Genomic DNA, 12,140 nt, shown 5'->3' on the forward strand with positions numbered 1-12,140 from the left:
CGACACTACCTGCTCCTCCACTTATCTTTGAATCATCCACAAACTTGGCAACAAAACCAATAATCCCATCATCCAGAGGGCATTTGCTTCCAAGTACCCCAAAACCTCATCCGTAATGTAATAGGAAAGACTGTTGTCTTTATATCCTAGCCTACCTTCCAAAATGAAGTGTAAGTGTCTCCTGTATTATAACGGGAACTGAGTTCCTAAAAGTCAGAATTAACCATGATTTCCTGTAACACAAAGCTTTGTTACCTGAACATGTGTCAAGAACTGCAAATTGAAAAAATAAATTTCTGTTTTATTAACTCTTCCCTCCCCCTCCCCATAACACCTGTGAGGAAAACTTTTAATCCCTACCTCAAATTTTTGAGTAGTGATTTATGAATTCTGTAACGACAAATTCCATAACATGAGTGACTGTAACATTGGGATCACCTGCAAAATAGATTAGAGGGACGGGAATGAAGTTTCTTAATGGTTGGATCTTTTGTGGCCTCATCCAGTGTTATGTGGCAGGATACCTTGTCTCTAGCCGGTTTTTGTCCTTTTCACATTTGTCTCGTGTGGTTGTTAAAGCCAGTGGAGTGGGAGTTATGTGGCTCAAACAAGCAGGTTTCAGTGGTTCTCTTCATTTGTTGCCTGGCCATCATGTGGATATTCATATTTTTATATTAATATTCATGTAACCAGAACATGCAAAATCCATATTGTTACTGTGATGCCACAGATTTTACTTTGATATTGTTACTGCATTAAGGTGGCAGGATTTCGGGAGGGTGTTGTTACTGAAGAATGAGGATTCAGGGTAAGAAATTAACATTGGTGTTTAAGTTAACGAATATATAAGTTATTGATGTCAATTGTACAATCAATAACTCATTGCCCAATTTTAATTTCCTGTGAGAAAATAGACAAAGGTAACAAAATCAGTATGGACCTGGAAGCAGAGGGTCTCCCACTGTGCAGTTGGTTAGATCTTCTAGTAGTTTAATGCAAGAATGGTGATCTATTTCCATGTGTGGTTTGAACATAGAACATAGAATAGTACAGCACATTACAGGCCCTTTGGCCCACAATGTTGTGCCGACCCTCAAACCCTGCCTCCCATATAACTCCCCACCTTAAATTCCTCCATATACCTGTCTGTTAGTCTCTTAAACTTCACTAGTGTATCTGCCTCCACCACTGACTCAGGCAGTGCATTCCACACATCAACCACTCTCTGAGTAAAAAACCTTCCTCTAATATGCCCCTTGAACTTCCCACCCTTTACCTTAAAGCCATGTCCTCTTGTATTGAGCAGTGGTGCCCTGGGGAAGAGGTGCTGGCTATCCACTCTATCTATTCCTCTTAATATCTTGTACACCTCTATCATGTCTCCTCTCATCCTCCTTCTCTCCAAAGAGTAAAGCCCTAACTCCCTTGACTTGGAACAAAAATTTCACGTGCCTTCTGCCTTTGTCCTGTCTGATGGAGAGCACACCCAATACTGCATTGATGAAAAATGCTATGCACACAGACACAAAATATATTTTTTAATTGCTGAAATAAATAGGGAAGAAAAGTTCCTTTAACTTAAAATATTGTACACTTGAATGATAGGAGATTTTAGTAGTAGTAGTAATACTTTATTGGTCCTGGGGGAAATTAGTTTTTCGTTACAGTTGCACCATAAATAATAAATAGTAATAGAACCATAAATAGTTAAATAGTAATATGTAAATTATGAAATAAGTCCAGGACCAGCCTATTGGCTCAGGGTGTCTGACCCTCCAAGGGAGGAGTTGTAAAGTTTGATGGCCACAGGCAAGAATGACTTCCTATGGCGCTCTGTGCTGCATCTCGGAGGAATGAGTCTCTGGCTGAATGTACTCCTGTGCCCACCCAGTACATTATGTAGTGGATGGGAGACATTGACCAAGATGCCGTGCAACTTAGACAGCATCCTCTTTTCGGACACCACCATGAGAGGAGTCCAGTTCCATCCCCACAACATCACTGGCCTTACGAATGAGTTTGTTGATTCTGTTGGTGTCTCCTACCCTCAGCCTGCTGCCCCAGTACACAACAGCAAACATGATAGCACTGGCCACCACAGACTCGTAGAACATCCTCAGCATCGTCCGGCAGATATTAAAGGACCTCAGTCTCCTCAGGAAATAGAGACAGCTCTGCCCTTTCTTGTAGACGGCCTCGGCGTTCTTTGACCAGCCAGTTTATTGTCAATTTGTATCCCCAGGTATTTGTAATCCTCCACCATGTCCACACTGACCCCTGGATGGAAACGGGGGTCACCGGTACCTTAGTTCTCCTCAGATCTACCACCACCACCTTTTCTTACCTGGACAACCAGACCTGACTCTATTGTCTTTAAGACATTAATTTAAATCCTAGTTTTAAACATGCCATGTATGCACAGCTCAGTTACTCGCCAAAGTATTTTGATTGTCGGCACTTCAGCTTCCAAATGCAAAATCATTAATTTTATGTTCTCCCTTCTGCAGGATTCAACAAAAGTAAGGAAACGGAGAACAATTGAATGCTGCAAGACGGATTTTTGTAACAAGGATTTACGTCCAACACTTGTACCAATTCCTAATACAGGTAAACTGTAGGAAATGCTTGCAATTTTTAGATGTCTTAATTTTTTTTCTATTTCTTTGGAAAGACTTGATATTTTTAATTAAATAATGGTATATTAATTGGAAGTGTTAAAAGTTTCAATTTCACATTGGAAGCTTTTACTGATAACTGAGTTGAAATGACGAATAATTTCTGTTGGAGACATGAGAGGCTGCAAATGCTGAAATTTTTCTGATACTGTCTGTTAATTTTATTACTCAGCTTTGCTGACGTTATCAATATCCCCACCTATTAATTATCTGGAAACATTATCTGCACTTGAGCACTTATCTTTCAAAGTGAGCTGATGACTTTGATTTATATTAGCATTGCCATAGTTTCCACTCAGCTGAAATAATTTGTTAAACGTGTACCCTATCAATTCTGTTCATTACTATTGCATTAGATTTAGTAGTATTGAACTGCTAACATGTAATCTCTGCTTTTTTTGAATGGGTGATGCAATCTGCAGTAGATGAGTGACAGCATAACATTTCTCCATATTCTCAATGATTTTTCTAATTAATTTTAAACGATAAGGCATGTACTAATCAGTTATCCAAAGTATATATGTGTCACCGTATACTACCGTGAGATTCATTTTCTTGCAGCCATTTACAGGAAAATAAAGAAATATAATAGAATTTATGAGCAACTATACATAAAGACTGACAAACAACCAATGTGCAGAAGTGACAAATGGGACAAATAAAATAAGTAAAACAATAGATAGATAATACAGAGCATGAGTTGTAGAGTCCTGGAAAGTGAGTCTGTAAGTTGTGGAAGCAGTTCAGTGTTGTGGTGAGTGAAGTTATCCATGGCAGTACAGGAGCCTAATAGTTGTAGAGTGATAATTTCCTGAACTTCATGGGACTTCTGTACCTCTTGCCCGATGGTAGTAGTAAAAATAAAGTATAGCTTAGATGGCCAGGTCTTTGATGAATGCCACTTCCTTGTGACAGAGATCCTTATAGATTTGCTCAATGGATCGGAGGGCTATGCCCTGTGATGGGCTGGGCTATATCCACAGCTTTCTGTAGACTTCCCTGTTGCTGGGCATTGATGTTTCCATGCTGTGTCATCATGCAACCAGTTAGGATACACTCCTTTCTGCATGTATAATAGTTTGTCAAAGTTTTAGGTGACATGCTAAATTTATGTAGAGCCACTGCTGTGTTGCCTTTGTGATGGTACTTAGTTGCTGGACCAAAGAGATCCTCTGATATGTTAATGCCAAGGTATTTAAAGTTACTGACTCTCTCTACGTACAGTCCCCTAATGAGGATCTTCAATTTGAAGCAAAGTTAGGATAAGGGATAACTTGCACCAAGATGTGTGGGTATAATTTAACCTTACTTTTAAGCCATATGCCATTTTGAGATAATTTAGTTTTATATCATTAGTGGTCAATTAACAAAATTTAGCAGTAATTTGTGATCCATGAAATTACAGTTGGTTGGATCAACCAAGCTAAAGAGATAACAGCCTCAATACTGACATGTAACTGCTCCATTGCTTGGGTGCAGTTATAACAACAGAGGATTACATTAGCAATTACCCTTATAAATGTGAGTCCAAGAAGTTATAATGCACAAAGCCAGCATGAAGATTAATAACATTACTTGGATTGTCTTTGTAAAAACAACTAAATTCCATTCTGAGTCTGGGTTATTCCTAAATTAGAAAACAATATATTTTCTCAAAAGTAATATGTGGATATCCTGTCAGTCATTAATTGCAATAATTAACATTTTAATTTCTTATCATGTTCCTTAACAAAATGATTTCAAGAACCGGCCTTCTGTCAACATAAATAGATTTGGTTTTCTTAAGTGATAAGGATTTTTTTGTGCTAAACACTTACTTCAACATTGGAAGGTGGTTTCTGATGTCAAAATAGCTTGGGTAAATCTTTTATAGTTTTGATGGACATTATACACTAAAGTAGTATTGGTTATCTTTACAGTGGTAATGTACTAAACTGCATTTGATTTTTTAAAATATTTTAACACTGCCTTATGTTGAAAACAGGTAGACTATTTGAAGGTGATGTCCATCGGTTAGGCCTGTTAATCTCTCTGATAGTCTGCATCGTTGTGTTGATTGTAATCACAACTGCTTTCTACTTCAGGTAAAAGCTTACTTAAATTTGTTTCATATAGAAAAATAAATCATACTTGCTTTACTTATTTTATTGTTTAAGTTGCTTAATTGTCTTCAACGTAGCTATTGTGTTAAATGCAAAATCTTATTTTTAGGTTTTATTGGTTTTATACTTTTGTATCATAAAGTGTTCATTGATCCAGAGTTCTAGACAGTTAGGTATTTTATAGAACCGGTCTATAGATAATGCCACTGAAATAAAGCAGCAGATTAGAATATGCATTGTGATTTCTCGTATGATGCAATATTATTATTGACAATTAAACTTAAGATCCTACTTTGAGCTGGACATTTCTTATGTCATTAGGTACTATTTCCTAATGCTACACATGGGTCAATTACTTGGAGTAATAGCAACATCACTTAGGGTAATAGCATCATCACTTGGAGCTCAAAGTGGCATGTTCTTCAACTGATCTGAAGGTTCAAATGCTGAGAGCCCAACCACCAGCACCAATATGTAGCATAATTGAAATTTAAGGTGGCAGGACAGCATAGAGGTTGGCATAACACTTTACAGTGCCAGTGATTTGGCTTCAATTCCACCACCATCTGTAATGAGTTTGTATGTTTTCCTCATGACTGTATTGGTTTATTCTGGGTGCTCCAGTTTACGCCTACATTCCAAGGACCTACATGTTTGAATAGTAAGTTGTTGGCAGGCTATGCTGGCTCTGAAAGCATGCAACACTTGCTCAGATGTGACACATCCTCAGACTGTGGTGGTTGTTGATACAAATGATGTAATTTACTGTGTTTCGATGTGCAGATGAAACTACCTATTGTGTATAGATAACTGAATACTTGGTGATTCCAGGTCTCCTATTTAAAGATTGTGTAATGTCTGATCAGGACTGAAATTGTGACGAACTAGCTCTGAATGGTAATGTAGTCAGAAAGTTTCTTTTGAAAGTGTCACTCTGTTGTGATCATAAACTTAAACAAATTCTGCAGATGCTAGAAACCTTGAGCAACACACAAGAATACTGGAGGAACTCAATAAATCAGGCAGCATCCTTGGAGGAGAAAAAGCTGTTGACGTTTCAAGGGGGCAGAAGCCAGCATAAGAAGGTGGGGAAGTAGAAGGAGTACAAGCTGGCAGGTGATACGTGAAACTAAGTAAGGGGGAAATTGGGTGGGTGAGGAAGGGGAGATGAAGTGAGAAGCTGGGAGGTGATAAGTAGAAGAAGGAAAGGGCTGAAGAAGGAGAAATCTAATGGGGGAGAACATTTTATCATGGGAAATGGAAAACCAGAAGGATCATAGGGTGCCATGTGAGCCTAGCAGTCAGTACAGTGCTATTACAGCTCAGGGCATTGGAGTTCTGGCTGCATCAGTAAGGAGTTTGTATGTTTTCTCCATGACCATGTGGGTTTTCTCTGGGTGCTCTGGTTTTCTCATGCGGTCCAAAGATGTACCAGTTAATAGGTTAATTGGTCATTGTAAATTGTCCTGTGATTAGGCTAGGGTTAAATATGTCGGTTGCTGGGCAGCGCCGCCCAATAGACCGGAAGGGCTTGCTCTGTGCTGTATTTCCAAATAAATAAAATTAAAGGAGGGGAGGGAATGGAGGGAAATTAATTTAGAAATCATTGTTCATGTCGTGTCATCAGTCAGAATATGAGTGTTGCTTCTCTGACCTGAGTGAGTCTCATCATAGCAGAGGAGGCCATGGACAGACGTGACAGACTGAGAATAGGAAGTCAAATTGAAATGGATAGCCACCTGGAGAGCTGGCCTTCTGCAGCAGACAAAACAAGGTGCTCCACAATGTGGAGAAAGCTGCATCGGGATTACCAGACACAGTTTTGACCTCAGCAGGCTGGTTGCTTCAGCTAGAATGACTGTTTGGGACCCAGAAAGGTGGTGAGGGAAGAGAGTTTATTTGTAGTTCCAGTTTCACCCTAAGGTGATTTCATTGTCTTGCAGTGTTTGTTTTTCCTATTTTTGCATTGTGCACTCAAAGTTCAAAGTAAATTTATTACCAAAGCACATACATGTTACCACATACAAACGTGAGATACATTTTCTTCCAGGCATTCACAGTAAATAAAAGAAACAATAGAATCAATGAAAGACTACGTCCAACAGGGTGTACAAACAATCAATGTGAAAACTGTGCAAATGCAAAAAGAAAGAAATAAAATGGATAACGATCCAGCAGATGAGTAGCAAAAAAATGCTCAATACCATTTTTTTTTCAGGTACAAAGGGCAAGCAGGTAGACGGCGTTACAACAGAGATCTTGAGCAGGACATGGCCTTTATTCCACCAGGCGAGTCATTGAAAGACTTAATTGACCAGTCACAGAGCTCCGGAAGTGGATCTGGACTCCCTCTACTGGTATGAGCACTAATTACACAATTTTAGATTGTACTATTTTTGGCAGTTACAAGCTGAGTTGGATCTCTCAGGGGATTTGTAACTTGTTCAAGTAGTCTTTCTCCATATCAATTTTATAATCTTTGACTATACTTGATACAAAATAAGGAAAGCTGAGGAGATCTCAACACGTAATTGTTTTGATTTTTTTGAAAGATTCTTTGTAATCACTCTCCCACCCCTCTCACCGGCGCTCTCTCATACTCTGCAATTCTGCACTCTCTGTACAATAATAATGAAATTAGCCTATGTTTGGTACCTATTTCAGCACTTGGCATGAAATTTGAGTTTCTTTCTTTACCTTGACAATTCTATACCTCCTATACCTCCTCTGTCTTGTCTCCTTTCAAAGCAAAGATACTCAAATTTCTTCACATTCCTGTGACTAAAATCAGCACTGTGATTGCCTCTTATGTTTCAGAATTTCCATCAGAAGGAAGGGTGTGAATTTGTCTTTTCTATATCAGGCTTCATATCTCTCAGGACAATGTGGCATTTGTTTTGATAATCAAGTTTGTAACATAATTTGAAATGACTTCAAGTAAAACTCAGGTTTTTGCATTGAATACCAAGTGGGCCACCAACTACAAAATGCTGAGGAAGACAGTGAGCTTAGTAAGTGCAGGGTAGATGGTATCCCCAGTATGATCGACATTAGTCTTTTCAACATTCCATCTCAAAACAATAAAACATAAGCTTTAAGATATATTTTTTTAAAAAAGAACATCAAGCAACTTATCCTCTGTGTCTATTATTGCTAGAATTGCACCAGCAATACTATTAAAATAATAATCTGTATTTCCAAACTTAAGCTGCAAGTATATTGTCATGATTCCATCGTGGAAGTGAATTCAGCTATTAAAGCACGCGGATATGTCATTAAAGTGCTGCAACTTGCTGTTAAAGTGCGATGGAAGCCTATGACAATATTACAACTTCCTGCATTATTCTGATGCCAATGTGTTAAATTGCACCCATTTAAGGATTGAGAGACAAACAGTCAAATATTCCTTTGCCTTAAACATACACAAAGTAATTATGGTCACGTCTAGAGCATAACATGGCAAAACAAAATTGTACAGACCACTATACTTCTGACTACTCCCTAACAGTATTTGAAGTTTTGGCACTGCAAGTTAAATTGGGTAATATTTCTCCTCTGTTTTCAATATGTTTCAATAAGTACATTTAATGTCAGAGAAATATATACAATGTACATCCTGAAATTCCTTTTCTTCACAAACATCCACAAAAACAGAGGATTGCCCCAAAGAATCAATGACAGTTAAATGCTAGAACCCCAAAGCCCCCCCCGCCCAGCTCCCCCCTCCCACGGACAAGCAACAGCAAGGCAACGGCCCTCCACCCCCGCCAGCAAAAGAGCATCAGCACCCTCCACTGAGCACTCAGGCATGCAGCAAGCATATGTAACACTCGCTTTGCCTAGTGGCATAATCTCGGGGTGATAACCCCCTGCCCGGCCAAACCTTAGAACTCTTGTTTGGGTGAATGCTGTGCGATGTGTCCCCTGTTTCAAATCGGTACCCCGTAATGACAAGCCGTACACATGATACAGTTAAATAATTAAGATTTTATACCTCTTACTTGAACTATGGGATTAGTAGAGAACCAAAGTATAAAATAAAAAGGCGCCAAGAATAATAATTTGACAGTTCGTGCACAAATAACTCGTTGGAGCTAACGCAATATCCTCGGTTCTCCATTCGATTTCCTCCGAACTCCGCCAGGTCCCGAGCCCCTGCTCAGGGTTCGCTCTGCTCACCAGGTCACGGCATCTCTTCGGGTGCGTCTTCTCTCTTCACTCCTATGGCGCGTTCTCTCCAAATCCCACGCAACAACAGCTTATAGGCACACGAGAAAAATAGCATCTATCCCAATTGGTTAGCAAATGAATATAAGTCCTGTTATCAGTAATTATAACCCAGACATGCTGCTACAGAGAACCCCTTACCTCAGCAGTTAACATTACAAAGAAGCTATTTGATTAGCCTTTGCAAATAACATGAAAGAAGAAACTCCTTACGCATAAATAAACACAGACTTTCAGTACCCCAAAAACTACTTGTTCACCTGGTAATTCGACATACCACAGGCACTCTCTCTCCCCAATAAGGGAAAAGAGGTGTTCCCGTTTTCACAGCGAGAGGGGAGATATAACAAACAACTGGCTGATGTACGATGTTAAAAGTATGTTGCTTCGCTCTTTCCAAGCTCAGCACCCAGAGAGTCAGCCCCAGAAAGGCGCAGCTCTCTGAACGTACAACCCCTGGTAGCTAACCCACTGCTCCCGATGTTCCATGTTCTCTGTGACTTTCCGTCAGGGAAACCAGTGTAGAATCAGCATGTCTCCAGAACCACGAAAATCTGGAACCCTGAAGGTGCACTCACCTTCCAGACCGAGTCCTTGAGATATCAAAAAGCAGCCGGTCGGTCGTGAAGCCCTGAGAACGGATCCCATTCCTGCAAAGAACTGAAGTCAGAGTATAACTTCAGGTCAAGGTCTTCAAAAGAACCTTGAAAAGGAATTAAAAAGATATCAAAGATAGAAATAGACCTGTTTCCGAAGATGCAAGTAAAGGAGTCTCCGTTTAGTGCCATCTTGACTTTGCTCCACCCCTCCGAGTTCTCTTTTCTTTTAAAAAATGTATTGGAAATTCAGAACTTATGAAGAAAAATGAAAGGATTTCTCTACAAAAAGACTACACTTAAAGATTCAATTATAAATCTTGTTTCACTTTGTCATTCAAAAGCTGCAGCTGCTCACGAAGACTTGTATTCTTGGTTGGCATTGCTTTAGAAACGTGGGTATTACAAGTGTGCAGAAATGGAAACAAATTATTTTGCTTTTGTTTGTGAATAAACAAATGTTATAAATTTATTCAATTGTGATGTTAGACAGGACATTTCCTTTTGTAACGTTTTATGCATTAACATAATATATAGCTGATCATGAGCGTCACTTGAGCTACTAATATTGGACCACTATATAATGTTTTTAAGTTATGTAAACTGAATTAGCAGTAAGCAGAATTAAAACCAGGTTTATTATCATTGACCTATGTTGTGAAAGCTGTTTTGTAGCACCAGTACAGTGCAATATATAAAATATGTGACAAATTAGAAATAGACATATATATTTAAAATGAGTAAGTAGTGCAAAAGGAGATCAAAAATAGTGAGGTAGTTTTCATGAGTTCATTGTCTATTCAGAAATCTGATGGTTATTCCTCAAACATTGGTATGTGTCTTAAGGCTCTTGCACCTCCTCTCTGATGGTAATACTGCGTGTGTTTCCTCCGGTACTCCCGTTTCCTCCCACATTTCAAGATCTGTGGGTTAGTAGCTTAATTAGATCCATGGGTGCAATTGGGCATATATATTGTTAGAGAATATAAAATCTAAGCATTAGATAATCTAATTCAGATAATCTAGGTTTAGATGTATGTAAACCAGTTTTTTAAAATTTTATTTTTACCTGCATTTATTGCACCTGACTGTATCTGTCCAAATAACTACTTTTGATATGTAATGGCTGACTGGATGATCTATTCATTGTGGGAAGGTCTCCTCCATTTATTGTAGTACTCCCACTGTTAAGAAATCCTGCAATATTTTGCAGCTCTACTCTTTCTAGTGTATGATTTTGCCAGAGTATTTGTAAAAACTCTACTTTGGTTTTGTAATTTTCCCTTCCCTTACACCTACATCCTAATTCCTTAATTCCAACAGGAATACAGGAATCTTGTACTGTAACCAAGAAAATCTGAAGTCAATTTCTGTTGTCAACTCAAAGTATCAAATGATTTTTTTTTAGTTTCTGAAAGAAGTAGCAATCAGTTGTAAATTTTAACCCCAAAATGTAATGTTTTACTTGGACAAAAGTAACTTTATCATTTTATTTTGAATACCACAAGATCTCTTAAAGAATTTTGTATTTGTACATTTCACATCTCAACCCTTCAGTTGCAATTTACTGTAAGATTATGTGCAAATGCTACAGATCTTTGCTTCAGAGCTGATACTATTGTTGTTTTTCTTTCCCTAGTGTTTTAAAAGAATTGGAAAATCATTGCTTTTATTTTTATTTCGTGCTTGTTTTTTTTTGTTGGTTTAATGCCAAATAAGCTGCATTTCCTCTCCTTCCCCTACAGGTGCAACGTACAATTGCAAAGCAGATTCAAATGGTTCGACTAGTGGGTAAAGGCCGCTATGGTGAGGTATGGATGGGGAGATGGCGTGGTGAAAAGGTGGCAGTAAAGGTGTTCCCTTCTGCAGAAGAAGCCAGCTGGTTTCGTGAGACTGAGATTTACCAGACTGTTCTAATGCGACATGAAAGTATTTTGGGTGAGCTGGTCCGACAATCTGATTTATATATTCTTGATGTAGGATAAGAGTGGAAAGCGGCAAAACAGATGGGATTATCATACTAGCATTTCAAGTTGTCAGAGTCCAATTTAATCTCAAATGCACACAATGCACAGTTATAATAAAAAGCTAACTTGCAGCTGCATCAGATAAACAGCACTTAGAAGAAAATTGTTAAGTTAAACAAAGTACACACTTTTTTTGCAAGAAAGAACAAAAGAACAAATTAAAACAAAAGCCTATTTTCGTGCAAAGTGATCAAAATGGACATAGTGTTGCTAAACTACAGTAATTCAGGTTGTGCTGTGGTTCAAGAACTGAATGATAGAAGAGAAATAGCTGACTTGAGTGTGAAACTGTAGGACTTCAGGTTTCTGTACCTCCTACCAATGGTAGCTATGAGAAGATGGCACGGTCTGGATTGATGGTGAGGATCTCTGAAGATACTGCATTCTTGGGGCAGCACTTACTCACTTGTTGGATATGGGTCTCATCGGCATGGCCAGCATATATTGCCCTGAGCGAATTGCCTATGAGATGGCAATGTTGAGCCAAAACCTGACTGCTGCACTGAGTGTAGT

General features: G+C 38.7%; 1 protein-coding gene across 2 annotated transcripts in view; it reads left to right on the forward strand.

Moving 5' to 3' along the window:
- Nucleotides 1-12,140, forward strand: part of bmpr1aa (bone morphogenetic protein receptor, type IAa) — a 273,301-nt gene that overhangs the window by 239,919 nt on the left and 21,242 nt on the right. For both annotated transcript variants that reach the window (XM_072282486.1, XM_072282487.1), the window contains 4 exons: nucleotides 2,508-2,607; nucleotides 4,660-4,759; nucleotides 6,996-7,134; nucleotides 11,346-11,538. In XM_072282486.1, coding sequence (XP_072138587.1) covers nucleotides 2,508-2,607; nucleotides 4,660-4,759; nucleotides 6,996-7,134; nucleotides 11,346-11,538 — 532 coding nt within the window. The remainder of the gene's footprint in view (nucleotides 1-2,507; nucleotides 2,608-4,659; nucleotides 4,760-6,995; nucleotides 7,135-11,345; nucleotides 11,539-12,140) is intronic.

The sequence above is a fragment of the Mobula birostris genome, chromosome 18 (genome assembly GCF_030028105.1).
Source record: "Mobula birostris isolate sMobBir1 chromosome 18, sMobBir1.hap1, whole genome shotgun sequence".
Classification (NCBI taxonomy): Eukaryota; Metazoa; Chordata; class Chondrichthyes; order Myliobatiformes; family Myliobatidae; genus Mobula; species Mobula birostris.